General features: G+C 45.9%; 2 protein-coding genes and 1 long non-coding RNA gene across 8 annotated transcripts in view; 2 read left to right on the top strand and 1 right to left on the bottom strand.

The window, feature by feature from the left end:
• The window catches only part of LOC309841656, a 963,915-nt gene that overhangs the window by 110,240 nt on the left and 825,754 nt on the right, over nucleotides 1-27,921 (bottom strand). The gene's annotated exons all lie outside the window — the stretch shown is intronic.
• Nucleotides 1-27,921, top strand: part of WASF2 (WASP family member 2) — a 937,387-nt gene that overhangs the window by 777,524 nt on the left and 131,942 nt on the right. The gene's annotated exons all lie outside the window — the stretch shown is intronic.
• On the top strand, nucleotides 20,343-23,952 carry IFI6 (interferon alpha inducible protein 6). 4 transcript variants are annotated; one of them, XM_082684926.1, is made up of 6 exons: nucleotides 20,343-20,504; nucleotides 21,463-21,558; nucleotides 21,903-21,986; nucleotides 22,069-22,218; nucleotides 23,334-23,591; nucleotides 23,816-23,952. In XM_082684926.1, the coding sequence occupies exons 2-5, from the start codon at nucleotides 21,489-21,491 to the stop codon at nucleotides 23,438-23,440; spliced, it is 411 nt and encodes a 136-aa protein (XP_082541052.1). In that variant the 5' UTR covers nucleotides 20,343-20,504; nucleotides 21,463-21,488; the 3' UTR covers nucleotides 23,441-23,591; nucleotides 23,816-23,952. The 4 variants fall into 4 exon arrangements, with proteins under 4 accessions (XP_082541052.1, XP_082541051.1, XP_082541049.1 ...); XM_082684925.1 differs by having other exon boundaries at nucleotides 22,069-22,261; XM_082684923.1 differs by having other exon boundaries at nucleotides 20,396-20,504; nucleotides 21,389-21,558; nucleotides 22,069-22,261.

The following is a 27,921-nucleotide window of genomic DNA, read 5'->3' as shown; positions in this document are numbered from 1 at the left end:
GTGTATTAATTACCAGCTTTCTAATTGCCTATTTACACATTTTTCATCCACCAGACTATGGCATTATGGAATATAAGGACCATATCTAGGTCATTTCTGTATCCTCTTTATCCAGTGCAGGGTGAATTAATCCATTCTTCCAACAGATCTTTATTCAGTGTTCACTATGTACCAGGCTCTGGCTTAGGCATTGGGGATGCACTGGTGTGGAAAACCAATGTGAATCCTGCCCTTGTGAAGCTGAAAGCCTACTAACAAAGACAGTTGAACAGCAAGGACTGCATGATGAGACGTACCGCAGGGATAGAGAAGAGTGTTAGGATAGGGGAGAAGATAAGGGGAGTCACCTGGGTAGAGAAGATCAGGGGATAATTTTCTGAGGAGTTGCCAAGACATGAAGGTCAGGAAGACCTTAGCCATTTGACTTAGCCAAGAAAGATCTGGGCAGAGGGAAAGGTGAAGATCTCACGGTAGAATAGAGCTGGGCATGTACAAGAATGAAGAAGCGACTATACCTGGAGCTTAGTGGGATGCAGACAAGTAGAGGGGTTGGCAGGGCTTCGCTGGGGCCAGATGTATAGAATCTGTAGACCCTGATATGGACATGGATTATTTTTTTTCAAAGCACAATGTCTGGAGTATAATGGGGCATAAGCCATTGGCAGTTTTAAGCACACAAGTGACAGATTTGTATTTTTTAAGATTTGGGCTGGCTGCTATGAGGAAAATAGACTGTGGGGGGGCCAACTTGCCCAGAGATGGGAGGAGGCTATTGCAGTCATCCACGTGAGAGGTGGCGATTAAAATGTTGCAGTGAGAGAAATGGAGAGATACAAGATATATTTTGGAGAAAAAGTCAACAGGATTTAGGGATGGATTGGATTTAGGAGGTGGTAAGGGAAAGGAAGAAATGATGATCAATGTACCCAGTTATGTGGATTGTGGTATCATTTCCAGCAAAAGGGAAGATAAGGAGGACAGGTTTCAGAGACAAAATGAAGCGTTTTATTTTCGACATACAGGCATGCATCATTTTATTGAGCTTGGCTTTACTGCACTTTACAGATATTGCATTTTTACAAATTGAACGTTTATGGCAACACTGTCAAGCAAGTCTGTGTGCACCATTTTTCCAACATTTGTTTACTTCTTGTCTCTGTGTCACATTTCGGTAATTCTCACAATATTTCAAATCTTTTCATTATTTTATTTGTTACAGTGGTCTGTGATCAGCAATCTTTGATGTTATTATTGTAATTGTTTTGGGCGCCACAAATGACATTCATATAAGAGGGTAAACTTGATTAATAAATGCGAATGTGATTTTTTTAAAGATTTTTATTTATTGGGGCGCCTGGGTGGCTCAGTGGGTTAAGCCTCTGTCTTCGGCTCAGGTCATGATCCCGGGGTGCTGGCTCCTCTGCTCAGCAGGGAGCCTGCTTCCTCTCCTCTTTCTGCCTGCTTCCTCCTCTCTCTCTGCCTGCCTCTCTGCCTACTTATGAACTCTCTGTCCAATAAATAAATATCTTAAAAAAAAAAAGATTTTTATTTATTTGTCAGAGAGAGAGTGAGCACAAGCAGAGGGAGCATCAGGCAGAGTGAGAAGAAGGCTCCCCGCTGAGCAAGGAGCCCCATTGGAACTCAATCCCAGAACTCTGGGATCATGACCTGAGCAAAGGCAGACACTTAACCAAATGAGCCACTCTGGTGGCCCGTGTGTGTGTTTGTTTTTTAAGATTTTATTTATTTATTTGACACACAGAGAGAGATCACAAGTAGGCAGAGAGGCAGACAGAGAGAGGGGGGGAAGCAGGCTCCCCACTGAGCAGAGAGCCCAACTTGGGGCTTGATCCCAGGACCCTGAGATTAGAACCCGAGCTGAAGGCAGAGGCATAACCCACTGAGCCACCCAGGTGCCCCTGTTTTTTTTTTTCTTTTTAAGTAGGCTCCATACCCAGCATGGAACCCAATGCAGAGTTTCAACTTGTGAGTCTGAGATCAAGACTTGAGCTAAGATCAGAGTCAGACACTTAACCGACTGAACCACCCAAGGACCCCAATAAATGTGTGTTCTGACTACACTATGAACCGGCTGTTCCCTCATCCTCTCCTAAGGCCTTCCCGTTCCCTGAGACACAGGGAACAATGTTGGAATTGTCCAATATATAACCCTACAATGGCCTCTAAGTGTTCAAGTGAAAGGAAGAGCCAAATGTCTCTCACCTTAAATCAAAAGCTAGAAATTATTGAGCTTAGTGAGGAAGGCATGTCAAAAGCTGAAGCAGGCTGAAAGCTAGCCCCTTGTGCCAGAGAGTCAGGTTGTAAATGTAAATGCAAGTTTCAGTTCTTTTTTTTTTTTTTTTTAAGATTTTATTTATTTGTTTGACACAGAGAGAGAGAGAGAGAGAGCAAGAGCAGGAACACAAGCAGAGGAAATGGGAGGGGGAGAAGCCGACTTCCCGCCTGAGCAGGGAGCTCCACTTGGGGCTCGATCCCACTACTCTGGGATCAGGACCAGAGCCAAAGGCAGATGCCTAAAGACGGACCACCCAGGTCCCCTCAAAGTTTCAGTTCTTAAAGGAAATTAATAGTGCTACTCCAATGAACACATGAATAATAAGAAAGCAAAGTAGTCTTATTGCTGATACAAAGTTCAAGTGTTCTGGATAAATGATAAAAGCCATCACAACATTCCTTTAAGCCAAAGCCTAATGCAGAGCAAGGCCCTAACTCTCTTCAGTTCTGTGAAGGCTGAGAGAGGGGAGGAATCTGCATAAGGAAAGTCTGAAGCTAGCAGAGGTTGGTTCATGAGGTTTAAGGAAAGAAGGCATCTCCATAGCATAAAAGTGCAAGGGGAAGGAGCAGGTGCTGATGTAGAAGCTATAGAAAGTTCTCCAGAAGATCTGGCTCAGATCAGTGATGAAGGTGACTACACTGAACAACAGATTTTCAGTGTAGATGAAACAGCTTTCTACTGGAAGAAGATGCCATCCAGGACTTCCATAGCTGGTGAGGAGAAGTCAATGCCTGGCTTCAAAGCTTCAAAGGACAGGTTGACACTCTCGTTAGGGGCTAGAGCAGCTGGTGATTTTAAGTCAAAGCCAATGTTCATTTCCATTCCAAAATTCCCTAAAAACAATGCCAGGGGTACCTGGGTGGTTCAGTGGGTTAAGCCGCTGCCTTCGGCTCAGGTCATGATCTCAAGGTCCTGGGATTGAGCCCCACATCGGGCTCTCTGCTCTGCGGGGAGTCGGCTTCCTCCTCTCTCTCTGCCTGCCTCTCTGCCTACTTGTGATCTCTGTCAAATAAATAAATAAAATCTTTAAAAAAAAAAAAACAATGCCAAATCTACTCTGCCTCTGCTCTATAAATGGAAAAACAAAGCCTGAATGAAAGCGTGCCAGTTTACAATGTGGTTTACTGAATATTTTAAGCCCACTGGTTGAGACCTACTGCTCAGAAATAAGATTCCTTTCCAAATATTACGGCTCACTGACAACGCACTGGTCACCCACGAGCTCTGATGGAGATACACTTCGAGATTAATGTTGTTTTCATGCCTGCTACCATATCATTTTATGCTGCAGCCCATCGATCAAGGAGTAATTTCAACTTCCAGATGTTATTATTTAAGAAATACATTTATTAAGGGTATAGCCACCTTAGAGAGTAATTCCTTTGGGGGATCTGGGAAAAGTTGAAAACCTTCACAAAAGGATTCACCTCTCTACATGCCATTAAGGACATTCATGATTCAGGGGAAGAAGTCAAAATATCAAATTTGATAGTTTAGAAAAAGTTTATTCCCTCAGGGCACCTGGGTGGCTCAGTCTGTTAACTGTCTGCCTTTGGCTCGGATCATGGTCCCAGGGTCCTGGGATGGAGTCAGGCTCCCAGTGGGAAGCCAGCTTCCCCCTCTCCCCATTGCTCATGGTCTCTCTCTCACTATCTCTGTCTCTCTCAAATAAATAAAAACTTAAAAAAGAAAAAGCTGATTCCCACACTCATGGATGACTGTGAGGATTCAAGACTTCCGTGGGGGAAGTAGGTGCAGATGTGGTGGGAACAGCAAGAGAGCTAGAACGAGAAGTGGAGCCTGATGATGGGACTGAATGGCCATAGTCTCATGGTACAACTTGAAGAGAGGAGGAGACACTTCTGGTTACTTATGGATGACCAGAGAAAATGGTCTCCAGGGATGGAATCTACTCCTGTTGTGAGACGGTTGAAATATACAAAGGGTTTAGAATGGTACAGAAACTGAGTTCCTAAGACAGTGGTAAGGTTTGAGAGAAATGACTTCAATTTTGAAAGAAGTTCTAGCATCGCATGTTCCAGAAAAGTCATCTGTGAAAGGAAGAGGCAAACTTCATTGTTTTAGAAATTGCCACAGCCACCCCGACCTTTAGCACCCACTGTCCTGATCGGTCAGCAGCTATTAACGTCAAGGCAAGACCATTTGGGACTACATGGATGGACCTAGAGGTTACTGCGCTAAGTAAAATAAGTTAAAATAGAGAAAGACAAATGCCATATGATTTTACCGATATGTGGAATCAGAAAAACAAAACAAATGAACAAACAGAAAGAAACACAATCACAAATACAGAGAACAAACTAGTTGTTGCCAGAGGGGAGGGGTGGGGGGAATGGGCAACATAGGTGAAGGGGATTGAGAGGTACAAACTTCCAGTTATAGTAAATCATGGAGATGAAGTGTACAGCATAGAGAATATAGTCAATAATACTGTAATAATATATATTATATAATATTACAATAATAATATGGTGACGGATGGTAACAACATTTATTGTGGTGAGCATAGCAATGTACAGAATTGTCAAATTGCCATGTTGTACACCTGAAACTAATATAACATTGTATGTTGACTATACTTCACTTAAAAAAAAAAAGTGAGAAGGGGTAAATAACTATTGAAACAGGGAAAATTTAATAAATTATAAGAGACTAAAACAAAAATGAAGGCAAGACCCTCCACCAGCAAAAAGATTACATCGCACTGAAACAACAGACAATGGTTAGCATTCTTTAGCAACAAAATATTTTTTTTAAAGATTTTATTTATTTATTTGACAGAGAGAGAGATCACAAATAGGCAGAGAGACAGACAGAGAGAGAGATGAGGAGAAGCAGGCTCCCTGCTGAGCAGAGAGCCCCATGCGGGACTCGATCCCAGGCCCCTGGGATCATGACCTGAGCCGAAGGCAGAGGCTCAACCCACTGAGCCACCCAGGCACCCTGCAACAAAATATTTTTTATTAAGAACATTGTATTTTTAGATATAATGCCATTATGTACTTCATAGATTACAGCACAGTATACACAGAACTTTTATATGCACTGGGAAACCAAAAATGCATCTCAGTCACTTCATTGTGCTATTCGCTTTATTGTGGGGGGCTGGAACCCAACTGGCAATGTCTCCAAGGTGAGCATGTATTGAGTTCTAGAAGCCTATGGGACATCCAGTGGGAGACATTATGTAGGCAGTGGGCCGTAGTCTGTATATGTCTTATAGAAGAGGTCTGGGACAAAGATAGAGTTTGGGGGACATTATCAGTATATACATAGTATTTAATGCCCTCAAACTGGATATTATTTTTACCTCGGAAGCCCATAGAGCAAGGGGAGCAGAGCCCTCTTCCTGAATCAAAAGGAAGTGCATCCAGTACAAGCTCTAGTCAGGAGGGGTTGTCTACAGAGGAGCCACGAGCAAGAGAGTGCAGAGAGGAGAGAGTGGTTTCACAAAAGCCAAGAGAAAAGCAGCGAGAGACATTAGTCAGTAGTGTCATCAGCTGCTGAGGGACTGAAGTGAGGACAATGATGGATGCTTCCTGAACTAACCTGGACACACACCTGTGTTTGCTGGATGTCTGTCCTGTCAAAGCGTGTCCCTCTTCCCTTATCAAGTCTTCCTCCATGTGTCTTTGGCAGCAGCAGGGTGTGCCCCTGAGGGAGCAGGAGAAGACAATTTTCTAGCAGTATTGTTCATAATATAAAAGGAAAGGGGGGAAAAAAGAAATAATGATTGACAGAATAATGGATGAATAAATTGTGTTGTGCTTAGGAAGTCCAGAGAGGGGACCTTAGCTTCAACTGGGTCAGCTCTCCCGGAGTGTCATTGCTTACCTCCCATCCACCAACTCCAGAAAATCCTCATGTTAAGGAGGATGGTGGAGGTCTGGGGTGGAGAAAGGGGAGTTGATAAAAGTTAGAACTGTCTTCTATCACATATATTAATTTGGTATAGAAATTCAGAAATAGGGGCGCCTGGGTGGCTCAGTGGGTTGAGCCTCTGCCTTTAGCTCAGGTTATGGTCTCAGGATCCTGGGATGGAGCCCCATGTCGAGCTCTCTGCTTGGCAGGGAGTCTGCTTCCCCCCTTCTGTCTGCCTGCCTGCTTGTGATCTCTCTCTCTGTCAAATAAATAAAATCTTTAAAAAAAAAAAAAGAAGAAGAAGAAGAAATTCAGAAATAAAACTTCTAAAAACTAATTTTTAAAAAAATTATTTTTCTGACTTTATTGAGATATATTGACATATAACGATCTAATTTCTATTATTTATCCAATCAACATGCACTGATGTATCGGGTACAGGGCTAGGTCTTAAAAGTACAGCCACAGAGATGCCTTGCTGGCACATTTGGTAGAGTGTGCAACTCTTCTTGATCTTGGGGTTGTGAATTTGAGCCCCATGTTGGGCGTGGAGATTACTTTTTAAAAAGTACAACAACCAATACAACCAAGTCCCCTGCTGTCATGAAGCTTCCATTGTAGGGGTTGGGGAGATAGCTGATACAGGAGTAAACAAGCGTATAATATAATTTCAGGGGATGATAAGTGCTCAGATTAAAAAAAAATAATAAAGCAGGGCAAAAGGAGAGAGAATAATGGGAGAGGCTCTATTTTCAATGGAATTGTCAGGAATGTGCCTCAGGACTAGGCCTGTCAGCAGGCACTTGAGTGAAGGATGGGGTGGAGGAGAGAGGCAGGGGTCTTCCAGAAAACAGGAGACTGGAAAGGTACAGTCAGTGAGGTTAGGAGGAAACTCAGGAGAGTGCTGAGTCTCAGGACCAAGTGAAGAAAGGTCTTCAAGAAAGAAGTGATCACTGGGGCCCTGGCTGGCTCAGTTGGAAGAGCACACAACTCTTTGATCTCAGGATTGTGAGTTCAAGCCCCCATTGGGTGGAGAAATTGCTTGAATAAATAAGTAAACTTTAAGGGGGAAAAAAAAGCTGTGATCATTTGTAAAGGCTGATAAGAGCTTTGGCAGGGTGGACAAGAGCAGTTGCATGGGGTTGGCAGGAGGAAAAGCCTGACTGAGATCTAAGTTCAAGACAGATGGGGCAGGGGGAAAAAAAGGAGAGAATGGGAGGTGAGGAAGTGGAGTCAGTGCGTAGAGAGAAGCATTTAGAGGATTTGGAACACAACAACAAAGGATAATTTTAAGAGATTGTGAGAGGCAAGAGAAGATTTACCTTTCTATTTCCTCAAAGGGGGTTATTACAGTAAAAGGGAAACTTGATGGTGTGGGAGGAAGTTCAATGAACAAAGCCTTTGAGTAGGTGAATAGGGATGAGAACCAGGATACAAGTTGAAAGTTGCTGTGAACAGTAGTGGCAGGAGTAACTTAGAGTCTGTCCACACCTTCCCAAGAGCTGTACCTAAGTTCTGGGAAGTTTTTGAGCTGCAAACACATGTGGGTTGGAGCAGGGTAAAGATTATCTAGTCTTCGTCATCTGTCCATACTGACGTCCTCTTTCCCATCTGGTGTCAAGTCATTGGCCCATGTGTCTCGCTGCCATGTTCTCCTCAACTAGACAGTAAGTTCCCTTCATGTCTGCCAGCTATACATGCCATACCTGCTTTGCTCAAGGCGATTGTAGGAAATGTTCCACTGCTCCCTGAACCACCGTCCAGCAATGAGGAGCCACACCCTTCAACCATTCCTGTCTTCTGCTCCTGGACTATGTTGGGGGTAGGGACCTCCATGAGCTTTGCCACCTAGGGTAAGACTAGGCTGCTGTAGCAACAGGAATGATCAGTATGGCTTGACCAAGACAGATGTCTATTTTTCTCTAGTGTAATTGCAATGCACAAAGTTTATGTCCTCCTGAAATTCACATGTTGAAACCTAATCCCAAATGTGATAGTATTTCGAGGTGGAGACTCAAACATGATTAGCTCATGAGGGCTGAGCCTTCATGAATGGGATTAGTGCCCTCATAAAAGAGGTCCTCGAGAGCTTCCCATCCACCAGGTGAGGACATGGTGGGAGAACAGCAACCAGGAAGCGTTCTCACCAAACACCGAACCAGCTGGTACCTTGATCTTGGACTCTCCAGTTTAGAACTGTGAGAAATACATTTCTGCTGTTTATAAACCACCCAGTCTATGGTATTCTGTTACAGCAGCTGAAAATGACAATAATGGTCGAAAGACTAATGTTCCATGTTGTCATCCAGGCACCCAGATTTCTTCCAGTGAGTTCCTCCACTGCCTGCCTGGTTGAGGCTAGTTCATGCAGGGTACAACTGGTAGGGAATGTAAAAAGTACTTGGACTTTTTTCTCTTTATCCACTCATCCTATGAGATCTCATGTAGCTCTTGGCTTTTCTACTACCAATGACTTTGAAATTTGTCTCTAGAGTTCCTGGGTGGCTCATTTGTTACACAGCTGCTTTGGCTCAGGTCATCCCAGTGTCCTGGGATCAAGCCCCCTATCGGGCTCCCTGTTCTGAGCAAAGCCTGCTTCTCCCTCTCCCATTCCCCCTGCTCATGTTCCCTCTCTCTGTCTCTCTCTTTGTCAAATAAATAAATAAAATCTTTAAAAAGAAAAGAAAAGAAAAGAAATTTGTCTCTAGTCCAACCTCTCCCCTGAACTTGACATGTTGTTATATCTAGAGCAGCGAGTTTTACAGATGGACACCACATTCAGTAGGCCAAATTGAGGAGTCTTTATTAAAAAGCCGGCGGCTGTGAGGGGACTCGTGCACTCCAAAATCTTGCAGCCTCGAATGAACTCAGGGGTAGACTTATAAAGGCATAAACCACATCCTGTTGCCAGTTTCTAAAAATTGCCAAGCACAGTACAGAAGCAAAAATGCTGGGGTAAGCAGATATCTAAGGTAGGGGTACATTTCCGGGAATTGTTTTATCTGGAGTATTTTGCGTTTTTTTCTGCTAAGGTTCCAATAACACGGGTACGGTAACATGGCTGCATTACGAAATGCCCACTTTTTACAAAAATGGTGCGACTTATGCTAAGTCCTTCTCCTAGGTGTCTCAATCTCCCTTTGGATGTCTAGAAAGCATCTCAAATTTGGTATCTCCAAAAAAAATATCCAGCTCCTTCTGCAGTCCTCTCCCTTTCCGTTAACGACAGCTCCATTTTCCCAGTTGTTTGGCTGAAAAATCTTGGTGTCATCACTGACTTCTCTCTTTCCCTCTTATCTCACCTCTGATCGGTCCATAAATGCTATTGATTGGTTCTATTATTGAAATAACAGGTTGAAATATTGAAATAACAACTCACTAGTTGAACTCCTGTTATCTAAACTCAGAAACTGAAGGGACACAAATAAAATTTTTGAAATATCCTTCAATATCAGAGACCTGACACCACCATGCTTAGATCCAAGCCCTCTGTTTTAGAGAACCCCGCATCACCACATACATCCGTGCTTCAGGATTTGGAAGTTCAGCGTTAGCACAGCACAACCCGAAATCATAAACATCTAGGACTAGCACAGTTCATGTCCCAGGGAATGATGCTAAAATCTTGGGTCCTGTGTTCCCAAAACAAAAGTGAATTGTGTTGATCGCAGGAAAGGTTTACAGGTGGTGTCACTGCCAACATCAGAAAACAGACATCTCTTCAGAGTCTGCAGAAGGCTGAAAGAACCAGTTCAGGCAAGAGAACTGACAAATTCATTGCCTTGCCAAAGCTTTCCTCTCTGATGGCATGAATGTAATAAATTATGGCACAACAAAGTATCATTTTCCAGTAGTGCCCAGTGTCCATTTTCCTGTTTCTCTTTCAGTTTCAATTCCAAATGGGAGGTACTCATAAATTACCTTGGCATTCACAACAGTTACACATGGCAGCTGAGGGATGTTTTCCAATTGAACAAATCTTATTACTCATCTGGGTATGCATAGATCTAGATGTAACATGTGTGAGGCATAGTACCAATTCTTTCTATTGGCATCTAGATGGATATTAAACACTAAAAGGGCAGAAAGTTTTATTTAAAAAAAATTTAGTAAGACTTGATAGAATTTTCAAAACAAAAATGTATCAACTTTATCATTTTATTTTTTAAAGTATTTATTTAGGGGCTCTTGGGTGGCTCAGTCGTTGGGTGTCTGCCTTCGGCTTAGGTCACGATCAAGCCCCACATCGGGCTCCCTGTTCCACAGGAGCCTGCTTTTCCCTCTCCCATTCCCCCTGCTTTTGGTACCTCTCTTGATGTGTCTCTCTCTGTCAGATAAATAAATAAAATCTTTTTTTTAAAGGTATTTATTTATTTATTTAGAGCACAAGTGTGGGGAGGGGCAGAGGGAGAGAGAGAAGCCGAAGCAGGATCAGACTCCATGCTGAGTGTAGAGCTGGATGCCATGACCCTGAGATCACGAGCTTAGCCAAAATCAAGAGTCAGATGCTCGACTGACTGAGCCACCCAGGTGTCCCTTAAATTTTCATTTCATTTTATTTTTTTTTAAAGATTTTATTTATTTATTTGTCAGTGAGAGAGAGGGAGAGAGAGAGAGAGCGAGCACAGGCAGACAGAGTGGCAGGCAGAGACAGAGGAGAGGCAGGCTCCCCTCCGAGCAAGGAGCCCGATGTGGGACTCGATCCCAGGACACTGGGATCATGACCTGAGCCGAAGGCAGCTGCTTAACCCACTGAGCCACCCAGGCGTCCCTCATTTTATTTTTTTTAAAGATTTTATTTATTCATTTGACAGATAGAGATCACAAGTAGGCAGAGAGGCAGGCAGACAGAGAGGAGGAAGCAGGCTCCCCACCGAGCAGAGAGCCTGATGCGGGGCTCTATCCCAGGACCCTGGGATCACGACCTGAGCCGAAGGCAGAGGCTTTAACCTGCTGAGCCACCCAGGCACCCCTAAATTTTCATTTTAAATGTCATATTAATGTGTATATTTGCTTTTTTTAACTTTTAATAGATGATTTAAGTATTTTGGAGAGCGGGGAGTCTTGCTTTTCCCTCTGCCTCTCCCCCTGCTCGTGCTCACACGCACTCTCTCTCACAAATAAATAAATAAGACACTTTAAAAAAGAAAGAAATATTAGAGTGCACTTGTGATGAGCACCAGGTGTTGTATGGAAGTACTGAATAAGTATCTTTTATCCCTGAAACTAATGTTAGGTGGTTAGGCGTGACAGAGAAGGCCCAGAGCAGATGCAGGCCACAGCCTGGAAGCCCCTCCAGAGGATTAACAGCCACACGTTCAAAGCCAGTTCTAAGGGCTAACAGAATAGGAAAGGCTGCAAGGGGCCTTCCAGGAGCTGAGCATGAGCATGAAAGGTGCAACTACACTGTATGTGAACTAATTGGAATTTAAATACGATCTTTAAAAAAAAAATTAGTAATTTTGGTGAAAAAAAAGTCAAGAAAGATATATTCTAAGTGTGTTAAAGCTCTTCAGCCAAAAACCACTGGAAACACACCTATAGATAAATAAAATTGGGATTTATCACCCATTGCAATGAGGAAGAATAGACACATTGGGAAACATGAATGTTACAAACAGATCCTTTTATAGGATCTGGACTAGGGTTGAATGACTTGGGGAAAGTGTAAGATAGTGAGGGGTTGCTTTCACTCTGTGGGTGTCAGAAGGCAAGGGCAGTTCTATAATTGGGAATCTCAATACACAAATCTTTTTTTTTTTTTTAAAGATTTTATTTATTTACTTGACAGAGATCACAAGTAGGCAGAGAGGCAGGCAGAGAGAGAAGAGGAAGCAGGCTCCCTGCTGAGCAGAGAGCCCGATGTGGGGCTCAATCCCAGGACCCCGAGATCATGACCCAAGCCGAAGTCAGAGGCTTTAACCCACTGAGCCACCCAGGCGCCCCTCAATACACAAATCTTATCCATAGGGAGACAAGACTAGCACGAGGGTAAAACTAATTGTTAAGAAGTAGCAGTCAGGGACGCCTGGGTGGTTCAGTGGGTTAAGCAGCTGCCTTCGGCTCAGGTCATGATCCCAGCGTCCTGGGATCGAGTCCCACATCGGGCTCCTTGCTCAGCAGGGAGCCTGCTTCTCCCTCTGCCTCTGCCTGCCATTCTGTCTGCCTGTGCTCGCTCTCCCCCCACTCTGATAAATAAATAAAATCTTAAAAAAAAAAAGAAGTAGCAGTCATGCGGTGCCTGGGTGGCTCAGTGGGTTAAAGCCTCTGCCTTTGGCTCAGGTCATGATCTCAGGTTCCTGGGACTGAGCCTTGAATTGGGCTCTCTGCTTAGCAGGAAGCCTGCTTCCCCCTCTCTCTCTGTCTGCTTGTTATCTCTCTCTCTGTCAAATAAATAAATAAAATCTTAAAAAAAAAAAGTAGCAGTCACTCATTTTAGCTAAGGAGGAAAGGGTAGCTTGATATTCTGAGTGATCTTGTTGCTATCTGTGCTACAATAACATATGAAGTGTCCTTGTTTTGTCTAATGTTATCATGGTCTCAGAGTAAACATGTAACCAGTTGAGTATTGGCATTCTGTGAGATCATTTATGTTCAGTAACGTGGTTCAGCTGTGAGTTACAGGTCAGCCCTTTTTTCTCACTTTTTTATATGGAATAAATATATAACAATTTATTAATTATGTATATTTTTTGTATCCCTTGTCCAAATATTTCCAGTCCATCACCTGAAAACCCAGATATGTAATGTGATCATGAAATGCCTTCACTGTGATAGACTTTTGGTCCCATAAAAGTTATAAGTCTACACATATTTTTTATTTTGTCATTTTGGTATACAGAGAGAATATATTTTATTTTATTATTTAGTTAATTTTAAGTAGGCTCCATGTCCAACATGGAGCCCAACATGGGGCTTGAATCCACGAACCTGAGATCAAGACCTGAACGCCCAACCAACTGAGCCACCCAGGTGCCCCAAGCTAGAATACATTTTAAATTATATGCTGTGTCTTCATTTAGAGTTTTAAAATATTTAGATGTAATAGGTGCGCCTCTATTTATACATTTGTCCCAGCCTCTATAGATGTGCATGGTGGGCATATGATTTTCACTCAACACATGCTACTTTTGCATCAGAATTCACCACCCAGGCTTACAAACAAACAGATTCAGAGAGTAAGGGATATTCAAGATACCTCCAGAGTTCAAGCCCTTCTTCCATCCCTGTTGCCAATACTCTGGGTCAAGCCACCCTAATTTCTTACTTGGTGTGGTGGAATTTGTATTCTGTCAATTTAGCTAAGCCAGAACTATGATTCCCAGAATTCCCTTTCTTGTGTAGCTTTGTGCCAGAATTTGCCACAGAGGAAGATTTAGGCAGGATTTGGCAGAAGAGAGACTGTAGTCATGCCTAGTCTTGGAAGGCTGATACAGGGTCAGATGCTGCTGTAGCTCATGCTTGTTTTCCCTGATCTGCTATCTCCCCTTATCCATGTAAGGCAGTAGCCAGACCCACAACTCCTCCAGCAACCCCCAGTTCTCTGTCTTCTGCTTCTCCAACTACAAGCTGAAGTGTGTGTATCGATGAAGGGCATCAGCTTCTATTGCTACTCCTCAAAACTGGAGGCTTGGAGGTGCGGAAAGACCAAAAAGAGATCTAATTTGTCCTTGATGGTTCCAGTTCACCTTCAGAGGCCCAGTTTGACCTTGACATCCACCACTTCATGTCCATCTTTCAGAACACCCATGTCTTGGATCTGCCTTGTTGACTCCTAGCCCAGCACCAGATACACAAGCAGCAGCCTGTGTCATCTGTTTAACCAGCCCTCGTAATTATATCAAGTTAAATACCTATAACAAACCCCTCATTTTATTCTGATCCTAATGGTTCTGCTTCTCTGATAGAACCTCGACTGATACACCTGGCCTTTTGCAATTGACTCCTGGGCAGTCAGATTAATCCTGCTAGAACCATGTCACTCTGGTCAAATCCTTCCAGAAGCTTCCCACCTCACTCTAAGAAAATGCCAGTCTTTTTTTTTTTTTTTTAAAGATTTTATTTATTTATTTGACAGAGAGAAATCACAAGTAGATGGAGAGGCAGGCAGAGAGAGAGAGAGGGAAGCAGGCTCCCTGCTGAGCAGAGAGCCCGATGCGGGACTCGATCCCAGGACCCTGAGATCATGACCTGAGCCGAAGGCAGCGGCTTAACCCACTGCCCTTTTTTTTTTTTTTTAGGGTTTTTATTTGACAGGAACAGTAAGAGTACAAGCTGGGGAGCCGCAGAGGGAGAGGGACAAGCAGGCCCCCTGCTGAGCAAGGAGCCTGGTATGGGACTCAATCCCTAGGACCCTGGGATCATGATCTGAGCCAAAGGCAGACGCTTCACCAACTGAGCCACCCAGGCACTCCATAAATGCCAGTCTTTATTCTCACTGTCCCGGACCCAGTTTGGGTTTCTTCCAGCAGTCCCTATCCTTGCCTCGTCTCCAGACATTACCGGATGCCTCAACATCGTGGGGAGGAGGCAAATGCTAGTCCTTGGCATGAATTCAATGAAGCCTGCTGTAGTGGGAAGCACAGAAGCTTTGGCACTCATGTCTGACCCAAGTGGACCCATGAAGGCTCTGCTTGCCCAGAAACAGCCCAGTGGAACGAATTCACACGATTCCAAAATGCAGACTGTTAAGACCCTGTTGGTGACCATGAGACCAGAGAGTGAAAAATTGCTTAGAGAGAAATTCCTCACGCCTCATCCTTCTTATGAACTATTCTGAGACACGGTGGCTCTGTGTGACCTCTTTGAAGTGATCCCATGTGACTGAGCAACTGGCTTTGATTTTTGTGGGACTCTGGCCAGCGAAGTAATGCACTAACTTGTATCTTTCCTTCCTTTTCTGTTTCACTTCTCTTTTTCCCTAGCTGTGGGGATCGCAACTCCCGAGAAAGCATTATCATCCACTCTTGATATTTAGTTCCAGAAGAGGTCCTAGGAAACAGACCTTCAGGGTATGATTCTGTGGTAGTTTTTCTCATGTATGTGAAGGCAATAGACATCTCATTGTTGGTAGCAAATGGAGTGATAACCTTGCCCTTTGGTTGACAACAATGATGAAAGCTTTCTCTTGTGTTGAAGGGAAGACTAAAAAAACAAAAACAAAACAAAACACCCCAAAACCAAAATAAAAACCCACAAAAAACCACATCCAGGATCAGGTAGGTTATAAGTGGCACAGTTGCAAAGGACTCTATTTTTTTTTAAGGTTTTATTTATTTATTTATTTGACAGAGAGAGAGAGAGACAGCCAGAGAGGGAACACAAGCAGGGGGAGTGGGAGAGGGAGAAGCAGACTTCCGGCTTGGGCTCCAGCCCAGGATCACAACCTGAGCCTAAGGCAAATGCTCAATGACTGAGCCCCCCAGGAGTCCCGGAAAGGACTCTGAATTTGTAACTTAAGTAGGTCTCCTACGTCAGAGTCAAAGTCCTGACAGGGAAAGAATAGGACCCTGAGACCTGGGATAGAGAAGCCCCCGCCCTCTTGCCGAGAGACCTGGGATAGAGAAGCCCCCGCCCTCTTGCCAAGGAAGAACAATATCCTCAGACTGTGCATAATCTTACACGAAGCAGATGGCTCTTTTTTTTTTTTTTAAGATTTTATTTATTTATTTGACAGACAGAGATCACAGGTAGGCAGAGAGGCAAGCAGAGAGAGAGGAGGAAGCAGGCTCCCTGCTGAGCAGAGAGCCCGATGCGGGGCTCGATCCCAGGACCCTGGGATCATGACCTGAGCCGAAGGCAGAGGCTTTAACCTACTGAGCCACCCAGGCGCCCCAAGCAGATGCCTCTTAAGATGACACTTATTCTCCTCAAGACCTGCTCCTATTACCTCCTCAAATAACCGGGGTCAGTTTTCGGCAAATCCCGAGTGGGGAAATTTAAGTCCTGAACTGGAAAAATAAGCTACACATCAAAGGAATCAAAAAATATATAGTTAATATATATGGGAGAGATCTTGGGGGTTTTAGACATGGTTGTGAGGGGCAGGTATGGCAGAACGTAAGACTGGCTAATAGGGATTTCATCATCGTGGACCACTGTCCCATAGTTCAGGCTTCAAAATTATTTTTTTTCAAGATTTTACTTTTGAGGGGCCCATGGATGGCTCAGTGGGTTGAAGCCTCTGCCTTCAACCCAGGCCCAGGGAGGGTCCTGGGATCGAGCCCGAGTCAGGAATCTCTGCTCAGCGGGGAGCCTGCTTCCTCATCTCTCTCTGCCTCCCTGCCTACTTGTGATCTCTGTCTGTGAAATAAATAAATAAATAAATCTTTAAAAAAAAAAAGATTTTATTTTGAGTAATCTCTACACCCAATGTGGGGCTCAAACCTGGAACTCCGAAACAAAAAGTTCATGTTCCACTGACTGAGCCAGACAGGCACCCCACAGTCTTCAATATTCTTGCAAGGATAGCTAGATCTCAGGGGTTCCTGGGTGGCTCAGTTGGTTAAGCATCTGCCTTCAGCTCAGGTCGTGATCCTGGGGTCCCGGAATTGAACCCTACATGGGACTCCCTGCCCAGCCAGGAGTCTACTTTTCCCTCTGCCCCAAACCCCACTTGTGCTCTCTCTCCTTCTCTCTCTCTCTCTCTCAAATAAATAAATAGAATCTTTAAACAACAACAACAACAACAAAAGGGATAACTAGACCTTGCTGCTGGTAGATAGTTTCCAAAGATGGTCACCATCAATTCCTTCCCTTCCTCTATATATGTGCTACTCTTCACAGCAAGAGATGGAGTCTGTTTTCCTCTTCTCCTTGAATCTGGACTGGTCTTGTGATTTGCCTTAACTAACAGAATATGGTAGAAGGACACCGTTCCAGTTCCAGACCTAAACTTCATGAAGACTGGCAGCTTCCATTTCCTCCCTCTTGGAAGCCAGCCACCATTTAAGACCCGCACTGAGACCTTCTTACTGTGAGGAAGTACAATTTAGCCATGTTGAGACACCATATTACAAGATGATTGGGGAAACTGTGTGGCACAGTCAGTTAATCATCCACATCCAATTCTTGGTTTCAGCTCAGGTCATGATCTCAAGGTCATGAGATCAAGCCTCACACTGGGCTCCATGCTCAGTATGGAGTCTATTTGGGATTCTCTCTCCTTCTCCCTCTGCCCCTGCTCCCTCTGTACCTTCTCTCTCTCTCTCTCTCTCTCTCTCTCTCAAATACATAAATCTTTCTCAAAAAGAGATGACTGGGGGCACCTGGGTGGCTCAGTGGGTTAACCTCTGTCTTCAGCTCAGGCCATGATCTCAGGGTCCTGGGATCAAGCCTAAAATCTGGCTCTCTGCTCAGCAGGGAGAGTGCCTCCTCCTCTCTCTCTACCTGCTTCTCTGCCTACTTGTGATCTCTGTCTGTCAAATAAATAAATAAAATCTTTTTTCTTTTTTTTTTAAAGAGGGATGACTGACCAGTCCACAGGGGTACCATCTATCCCAGCTGAAGTGCCCTGTATGTAAGTGAAAAGGACATCTTTTCATTTCTTCTCCTAAAAACACCTGTAAATACCACACAAATCATATGGACACCCAACTAAGCCTAGCCCAGATTGCAGAATTGTGAGAAATAATAAATTGTTTGATTATTTGTTTGATTAAATAATTGTTGTTTGAAGACTTTAACGTTTTTTTTGGAGGGGGGAAGGAGGGTTGTTACTCAGCAATAAATAATTGAAATACAGTCTTAATACTTTGCAAGGATGGTTCTTTAAAGCAGGATGGTGGCCTACAATACATCAGGTCAAGATCCTAGAATTTCCATGGTAGAGTATTTAAGAAAGGGTCAGAAAGTTCGAGGAGGTGGAAATGTAAGATCCAAGAACTCAGCACCTGATTATGTTCTCTAAGAGGGCCCAGAGGATACTCTCTTTACCAAAGCAATGAGGGGTTCACTGAGAAATGGACCTCAGCATATCTGAGTAGCTTAGTGGTGTTTGTCTTTGGTAGGCTGAGATGAAAAGTAAAAGATGTGGCCATGGAACTGGCGTTCCCAATATGAACAGTAATGTTGGGATTCCAGAATGGCAGAGGTGGCATCCAAGGCCAGGTGACTATGATTACTGTCATGGGTAGCAAGGCCAAAGTGACAATAAGGTGCCTTGCTCTGCAGGGATCTATGGCAAGTTGACTATGGAGATGGAATGGAAGGACAGCTGACTGGGTAATTCTCAATTTTGATTGATTGATTGATTGATTGATTGATTTAAAAGATTTTATTTGGGGGAGCCTGGCTGGCTCAGTTGGTTAAGCAACTCTTGGATTCAGCTCAGGTCATGATCTCAGGGTCGTGAGATCAAGCCCCCCACTGGGCTCTATGCTCAGCATGGAGTCGGCTTGAGATTCTCTCCTTCTGCCCCTCCCTCCCCCTACTCTCATGAGTGCACTCTCTCTTTCAAATAAAATATTTTTTACAAAAAAGCTTAAAAGATTTTATTTGTAAGTAATCTCTATATCTATCGTGGAGCTTGAACTTATAAACCCAAGCCTAATAGTCACATGCTCCTTGCCAGGTATCCTCTCTCAACTTTTATATCATTAAAAAAAAAATCAAAAGACACCTGCGTGGCTCAGTTGGTTAAGCATCTGCCTTTGCCTCAGGTCGTGATCCCAGATTCCTGGTATCAAGTCTTGCATGGGGCTCTCGGCTCAGTGGGGAGCCTGCTTCTCCTTCTGCCTGAAACTCCACCTGCTTGTGCTCTCTCTCTCTCTCTGTCAAATAAATAATAAAATCTTTTTAAAAAATCAAGAGCTGATAAGTGGATGACTGACATTAGCTGCCACAATGGAAAATCACAGTCCCTCATCCAGATCTGAGATCTAAGTTCACAGAACGGAACACCTTGACTGCAGTAGAGGTCATGCCCCATTAAGGAACAATTCTGCAGTGAGTGATACCATAGTTACATATAGTAAATATTCCTCCTATCCTTTCCCAAAGGGATCTGTTGACATTTGCTGGAGTAACTATGCATTGGAAAGAGAAGAATATTCACGATTTTCAAAAGATTATTAAAGACATGGAGTCTGACCTGACACAGAAACTAACAGACACAAAATACCAACATCGCTTTCTGGTTAGAGTGGGGACTAACAGAGGCCAGGTGATAGATGGAGTTTAGCCTAAATCCAATGGATTACATGATCCTGCAGAGACAATGTGGCTGGAGGCTGTCCAGCCAGATGGTCATATGTCCCATATTGTGGATGTCAACTAAGTTCTGAACTTAGCAACTCTATTACTTTGCAAAACATCAACTTAAAAATGGCCATGGTGGCAAAGACGGACGCTATGAATGGGTCCTGAAACTTGGGCTCCCTCTCACCAAAGTTAATCCAGCAACTGCTAAAAAATAACTCAGCAGGGAACTGTAGGCTGCAGTTAACAACATAGGTTGGGGAGAATGGCCAGCCACCTAGTGGCAGGTCACTTACACCAGCTCCCTTCCACTTTGGAGAAGGCAGTGATTCATCCTTGTTAGAACTGCTGTGTACTCCAAACAAGGATTGCATTTCTTACTCATTGTGCTTCTGCAAGCATTACTATCCAAAGGCTTAAAGAATTCTCAATCTATTACCAGAACCAGAGGACCCATTTTATGACAAAGGATGTGTGCCAATGGCCTCATGCACATGGCCTGTGCCAGTCTTACCATACACCCATCACCCGGAAGCAGTCAGCCTGAGAAAAGATGCAATCGAATGACTTCATTTCCACAAGCTTAAATCTGCTCTGCAGAGTGAAGATTATAAACAATAGATGATATTTTGCAGGACTGTTGTGGGACAGGAAAGAGATCATGTTCATAAGGTATTTTACATAGGCCCTGCTATGCAGAAAGTGCTTGATACGTGGGTAGGCATTATTATGAACTGAATTGTGAAAGGCTTCTGCATCCCAAGAGGAACTAGTGGTTGGGCTTCATGAAGCCCAACGGGGTCTTGGATCCCACTGTAGTACGATCTGCTTTGAATACTCTTAGCTATTCAGAAAGTCCCTCGCTTCAATTACATGTTTCTGCCTGTGGGTATTGCAGAGATGCGGTCACTGAGCAAACAGAGCTGGAGGAAAAGGAAAAAGAAAACCGAGGATGAGGCCAGGAAATGGAAACCTGGACTGGGATTGGTTGGTTGCCTGGGGGAGGAGGCAGTCCAAATGTGATTATAAAAAGCCAGCCTTCAGCTGGAGAGCTGTTGCCTGACTGCTGTTCCCATCTAACGTCGGGCTCTGGGAAAGAAAGGAAGATTCACCTTCTTCCCCCTCCAAGGTAAACCCAGAAGCTAGGAAGTGTGAATATCCAGCTGCCAAACTCTACCAGGCTCCCTGCCTGTGAGCCTCATGCCCGAAGAGCCAGGACACCCGTTCCTCAGGGAGGCTATGCCCCTGGGTCCCTTGTAGTGCCATGGGCTAGGACTGGTCCCAGGAGATGGGTTGGGGGCTTTTAGGGGGTTGGGGGTACAACACCCTAAGAGGCATGAGACTTAGGTCATAGGTACCAACTCAGCAATCTGTGGCCTTAATTAACCCTGGCACTTCACTTCTTTGGATTTAGTTGGTCATCTGTAAAATGGAGACCAAGCTACCTTACCTGCCCAAAGGACTGGACGATTTCTGAAACCTCTTTTAATGTAGGATCTAAGGTGACAGTGAGTTCATCTTTGAGGATAGATGAAGTTACCTGGAGTGGTTGCTAAAAGTATGGGTTTGGGCATCAGTCAACTGTGGGTTTAAATCCAACTGCCACTTCCTAGCTGGGCAGTCTTAGGAATATTACTTAACCTCTCCCCGTTTCAGCTTCCTTATCTATAACACGAGGTTGAGAACAATGGTACCTGCCCCATGGGGTTGTTATGGGTATAAATGACCTTGTGCCATAAAGTGCTAAGTCCTCAATATATGAGAGGTTATTCGTTTTTAATTGAAGGAAAATTCATTGAGCTGACAAAGATCACATTAGAGGTGAGGGGGGGGGCATATGTATTTTCCTATTCTGTGCTATAATGTTTGAATTCTGACAGTCTTGAATGTGTGTCTAGGCTGTACAGTTTGTTGTGTTGTTGCCACAAGGAGATTAAAAGCCCGTGGCTCCTTAGGAGGGTCCTGGGCTCAATCCAAAGCAAATCGCTGCTTTTTATGGATTCGCCCCAATAGGACGGGGAAACCACCGAGCAGGTCCAAAAGGGCTCTGGAGACCATCTGTTTCCTCTCCCCCTTCTCCCGGCCAGTGACAAAGACTGAGCGCGGCGCCATCATGCGGCAAGAGGCGGTATCGCTCTTCCTGTGCTACCTGCTGCTCTGCGCATGCTGCAGGGTGGAGGCAGGTAAGGGTCCCCGCACCTGGGAGGGCTGTGGGATAAAGAAGCCCACAGAGTTTCAGAGTCCCGGCAGAGAGTCTCAGGATCCTTGATTCCCAGACGAGAAGGGCCATTGCGATGGCCAGCTCCGGGTCGCTGGAGTCAGGGTCCCAGATTAGAATCCCCACCTGTCAATTCCTCCGTTCCACCGAAAGGTATCTCGGTGCCAGTTCTGCGCCAGGCACGGCGCCTCGGGGGAGGTCTCTTCCTTTAAGGGAGGCTCCCCGAAATGGAAGGATGGGGGTGGTTTTGAGCATCCGGCACAGAGTAGAGAACCCTGCTCCCCACTCCACCTTGTTCCCTCCCGATAGGCAAACGACAACGGGAAAAGGAAGATTCGGAAGGCGGAGGCTCCGGGTTATGGGGCGCGCTAACCTGCATGGCTGTCGGAGGAGGTGGGTCCGGAGGGCGCAAAGCTCGGGAAGGTGGGGCGCACCCCAGCCGCGGGCGCTCTCTCATCACCTCTTCTTCCTCCAGGCCTCCTGGCGGCAGGGCTGCCCGCGCTGGGCTTCCTGAGCACCGGCATTGCCGCCAACTCGGTGGCCGCCTCCCTGATGAGCTGGTCTGCCCTGGCGAACGGGGGCGGTGTGCCCGCCGGGGGGCTGGTGGCCACGCTGCAGAGCCTCGGTGAGTGGGGCGCGGGGCCCTCCTGCAGGGATGCCAGAGCCCGGTAATTCTAGCAGTCGGGTGTTACTACAATCTCCATCCTGCAATGGGGAAACTGAGGCACCGAGGGACTGAATAATTTACTTGAGTTCTCCCAGTGAATTAGCACCAGAGCCAGCATTCGAACCTCGTTTTATGCCTCGCTTTTAACCACGAAGGCCAGGTGCCTCACTGATGCTTTGGCCAAGTCACAACAAGCCTCAGTTTCCTCATCTGTTAATAGGGATGACCATCCATAATATAACATTTTATGAATCTGCTCAATCAGGGAACCAGATTGGCAAAGAAAGGTGGTGGAGAGGGGTGCCTGGCTGGTTCAGTTGGTAGAGCATGTGACTTTTGATCTCTCGGTTGTGAGTTCAAGCCCCATGTTGAATGCAGAGATTATACTGAAAAAAAAATTTTTTTTTTAATTTTTAATTAAAAAAAAATGCATTCGCTGCTCACTCTTTCTTTTTCTTTCCCTCACTCACTCTCTGAGGCCTCCAAAATCCTAGAGAAAAGTTGCCCCTGGCAGACTCCCCTCTGCCTTCCTGAATCTTCCATCTGCTCTCAATTCTGGATGACAAAAGCTCAAAGAACCAGCCCAAAAGAGAACAGAGTCCTTCTCAGGAGGGGGCAGAAGAGAAGACACAGATCAGGCCACACCCCAGCAGTGGGAGGTGAAGGGTGTGGGCAAAGCTAGGAACAGCCCTGTGCTGCTCTAAGATGCTTGTACATGCCACAGGCTTGCCAGGAGGATGAAATCCCTTACTAGTGAACCCCCAGTCCCCACAGGGAGGTCTCCACTGAGGTGGCTGTTGTTAGCATTATTAATAACACAGTGTGCTCACTGCAGATGTGAAGAGAATGAGTTGTTATTTGTGTATTTTCCATCTCTGAAACATATCTCTGATTTGAGATGGCAAGTCAAGGGGGAACTAGGATTCACTTTGCGGAAGTCCTGTCCGGGCTCGGGGCCCCCTGTTTCTCGAACTGGAAACGAAGAAGTTGGACTTCACTAATGGTCTCCTGGCATTTGGATTCCCAGGTCTGGTGCCTGGGCCCCAAGTGACCTGGTGATGTTTGCTTCCCAGGGGCCAGTGGTGGCAGTGCCCTCATGGGCAAGATTGGTGCCTTTCTGGGCTACACCGTCCACAGACACCTGGAAAACAGCAAGGAGGAGGTGGAGGAAGAGGAGTAGCCTGCAGCAGTCAGGAACCCACCCACTCCTTCCAGCCGTAGTCCAGAGCTTTTTCTGTCGCACTCCTCGGTGACGGAGTAAAATTCCATCAGAAAATGTTTTGCCGGGGCACCTGGGAGCCTCTACCTTCTGCTCAGGTCATGATCTCAGGGTCCTGGGATCGAGCCCCGTGTCCGGCTCTCTGCTTAGCAGAGAGCCTGCTTCCCCCTCTCTCTCTGCCTGCCTCTCTCGCCTACTTGTGATCTCGGTCTGTCAAATAAATAAATTCTTAAAAAAAAGAAAGAAAGAAAGAAAGAAAACAAAACGCTTTGCCCTGGGGAACTGGGGTGGCTCAGCCGGTTCAGATTCTGCCTTTGGCTCGAGTCATGATCCCAGGGTCCTGGGATTGAGTCCCACATCAGGCTCCTGCTTGGTGGGGAGCCTGCTTCTCCCTCTCCCTCTGCCATTCCCCTTATTTGTGTGCTCTCTCTTACTCTATGTCTCAAATAAATAAATAAAATCTTAAAAACAAATTTCGCCCTTCTGTGAGTCACTCTTGCTGTGAGAAGCCCAACAAGATCTGCCCCCGATTTGCCTTCTCCACACACCTTCCACCCCTTCTCCCCTGCAGCCAACCACAGCTTCCTGGAACGCAACCAGGTGGTTTTGTCTCTGGGCCTCAGCACGTGCTGTTCTCTCTGCCTCAAATGTCCTTCCGGAGCTCATAACCCAGCTGAGACAGCCTCTCCTCTGGGATTCCTTCCCAGCAGAGTCTTCTGCCACAGTGAGAGCACTCGGGCTCGATTTCACAGGGTGCCTGGGGAGGCAGAGCTCAGTCTGTTCTCAGGGGGAGAACCTTCCAGCTACTTTTCTGATTAGGCAGAGATGGAGAAGCCTGATCTCCATTTTCTGAGGAAGCACAGAGCACTCTCCCTTAGATGGAGACTAAAAGGCCAGGGAACAGCAGCTTTTTGAGGGCTCGGCTCGGCCAGTTCTCTTTCCCTCCGAGAACTCTGGGGACCAAGTGGACAGTTGGCATCTGGAGCCTTTATACCCTCTGAATGGAAAGAAATGTCCATCCCAAACCTTTGGCGAGATTCAAAGTTAGCCAAGGCCTGTCCAGGTGAACCAGGGTGACTGAACCCAGGTTGGGGTCGGAGGTGGGGAGCCTAGAGTTCCCAGAAATCAAATGGCACTGAAGACAGGCCTGGTGCCAGCACCTCAGTGGGCATACCAGTCTCCAGACCAGACCAGCCTCCCTCTGCATCCCTGGGAAGTGGTCATGTGTGAACCACAAAAGCTGGTCACAAAAGGGCCACCACAGCTGTGTTCAGGCCTCCCCCGCCCTGCCTCACCCCACTTATAATCCAGAAATTCTTCTCTAGTTACTGATGTGTATGGGAGGATGGTCCCTCCTGCCTGCTCCTGTCCCCAGATCTGACGCCATCTCTGTAGCTGGCCATCATGTGCCTCAGCTGACTTGCCCCAGGCCCCAGAGAAACACTACCTGAGGAAGAGGCGTGTAGGAGGGAGAGACACCACCTGCTCCTCACACACTCTCCAGGGCTTGTGTCCAAGAACAAAAGCCGGGCTGAGTCCTCTGACCTGATACTCACCATTTAGGGCCTCAGCAGAGTCCTGTCTTGGCTAGGGCCATCCACAGAGGGGCCGAGAGTGGACTTCTGCCTACAGAGGGAGGGGGCGTCTCAGGCATCACACTCTGCTCCTCGAGGCCTACACCCCAGTTTAGACAAGCTGGGTTTGTCATCCCAGAGACACAGTGTATATCCCTCAACACCTTCAGGGAGGGCATTGCCTCTAATTTGTCTAGGCCTAGCCTAGGCCTGGCATACAGTAGGTGCTCATATATGTGGGCAGAATTGAACCTGAGGCCAGTCTCCTTCCACGTACCTGTCCCTTCACCTCCCCCAGTATTCATGGGAAGGATGACCAGACCTCTTGTTCCTTCCTTCAGGGACCCTCGGTAACACCCACTGTCACTACCATGTAGGCCTGAGGATGGGGAAGCTCAACCCCCCAGTAAACCCAAGTAAATCCTTTACTGGAGTAAAGAGGCCTTTAACCTCTTAGCGTTCTCCAGCATGGATGAGGCTGGGTTTTTCAAACAAGGCCGTGGAGCATAGTTTAGGAATTTCCTCTGGAGTCCTACAGACCTAATATCAGTTCTATCACTTCATGGGAGTCAGTTTCCTCCTTTGTAAGATGAAGGGATAAAGCAGAGAGGAAAAAGCCGAAGAACAACCCGGGACTGGATCATGTGACTTCACAGCCAGGGTTTACTTTCCAGAGCTCACAGACCCTGTTCTTCTCTCCTCAAGGTGGGCACCCTGTCCCAGGAGCATAAGCCCCCTCACTTATTCATTTGACATTTTTTTCCCTAAGACACCATTTATTTATTTATTTGAAAGAGAGTGAGAGCGAGAGAGCGAAAGAACACAAGCAGGAGGAGTGGCAGAGGGAGCAGGAGAAGCAGGCTCCCCACTGATCAGGGAGCACGGATGCAGATGCGGGGCTTCACCCCAGGGGCTTGACCTAGGACGCTTAACCGACTGAGCCACCCAGGTGCCCCAGCATCTTTTTTTTTTTAAGATTTATTTATTTATGAGGCACCTGGGTGGCTCAGTGGGTTAAAGCCTCTGCCTTTGGCTCAGGTCATGATCCCAGGGTCCTGGGATTGAGCCCCGCATTGGGGCTCTCTGCTCAGCTGGGAGCCTGCTTCCTCCTCTCTCTCTGCCTGCTTCTCTGCCTACTTGTGATCTCTGTCTGTCAAATAAATAAATAAAATCTTTAAAAACAAAAAGCAATATTTATTTATTTATTTAAGATTGATTGATTTATTCAGAATGCCTCCTCCGTGGGGTCCACCTGCCTTTTCCCCTGCTTGTGCACTTTCTCGCTCTCACTCTCTCTGGGGCAAATAAATAAGAGGTTTTATTTATTTGTTTATTTATTTATTTATAAAACCTCTTATTTATTTATTTATTTATTTATAAATAAAACCTCTTATTTATTTGCCAGAGAGAAAGGGAGAATGAGAGAGAGAAAGAGAGAAAGGAGGGGCAGAAGAAGAGAATTTTAAGCAGACCCCGTGGTGATCATGGAGTCTGACTCAGGGCTTGATCCCAGGACCCCGAGATCATGACCCGAGCCGAAATCGTGTATTGGAAGCTTTAACCACAGAGCCACCCCGGCACCCCTTCCCTTGGCATCTTATTCCCTTGAACATCTTCAAAGCCAGAGAGCGACAGACAGCTCTGTCCCCAGAATTTCAGACGGAAGCCTCAGCACTTCTCAGACTGATGGCACTGAAAACAACCCATCTTTAAGGGGACACTTGTCTTCTTTTTTTTTTTTTTAAGGATTTTATTTATTTATTTGTTTGACAGAGATCACAAGTAGGCAGAGAGGCAGGCACAGAGAGAGGAGGAAGCAGTCTCCCTGCTGAGCAGAGAGCCTGACTTGGGGCTGGATCCCAAGACCCTGGGATCATGACCTGAGCCAAAGGCAGAGACTTTAACCCACTGAGCCACCTAGGTGCCCCAAGAGGACACTCTTCTTACCACAGGATCCCTTGGATCCAAGCAGGATAGCTCTTTGCTTCCCTCCTGCAGACATTCACTGGGCACCTGGCCTGTGTCAGACACTGTGCCAGCTGCTGGGAACATCATGGTGGAAGAGACCCAGTTCCTACCTCCTTGGAGACCACAGGGCACAAACTAGGACCCCCCACCATGTATCTAGGACCCCCTTCTCCCTCCCTCCCTGTCACCACCTCCTTGCCCCCTCTCCTTTCACCCACCCTAGACCCCTGTGAGCCATCATGGGCCACAGTCATCATGTCAACAAAGTGTGAGGCAGAAAGATGAACACAAATCAGAATTCACTAATGTAACAAGTCAGGAGATGCTAATGCACTTTGAGCCACCTCCTTGGCAATGGCCTTCAGAGAGACAGAAAGCTGAGTCCTGGCCCAGAAAGAAGGTGGTGCCTCTGGCAAGTTCCCTTCTCTGCCTTCTCTGAGCCATAGCTTCCTTGTTGTTAAAACATGGGGGCTTGGATATTATGGTCTCTGAGGTACTTCCTGCCCTAAAGCTGCTGAGCCTGAAGCACACGCTCCAGAATCCTCTTGTCTGATCCCGGCCCTCTGAGAGTGGATTTTATTTTTAGAAGCTGCCAAAAGCCACCTTGTGGTGCCAACTTTGGTGACTAAGGTGGGTGATGGTGCAAAGAGAGGCCATGTTTGGTCACAAATGAGAGTGACTAGAAACCAGCAGGGCAGTTCCTCACTCTGAGACCACACCCTAAGACAAGTCCCAAAATAGATCCCATCTGTGTGGCTGACTTGATGGAAAACAACATTGAGGTCCTCTGTCCTCATCATTTCTCTCTGGACCTCAGTGTCCTAGTCTATGAAATGGAAGAGGGGAGGAGTTGGACTCTCACCTAGACCTAGAATGTCTTTCCCAAGGACTCAAGTGAGA

This window comes from Mustela nivalis (assembly GCF_964662115.1).
Source record: "Mustela nivalis genome assembly, chromosome: 10".
Taxonomy (NCBI): domain Eukaryota; kingdom Metazoa; phylum Chordata; class Mammalia; order Carnivora; family Mustelidae; genus Mustela; species Mustela nivalis.
The sequence above is the reverse complement of the archived record's forward strand: the minus strand, read 5'-3'. Positions and strand labels throughout refer to the sequence as shown.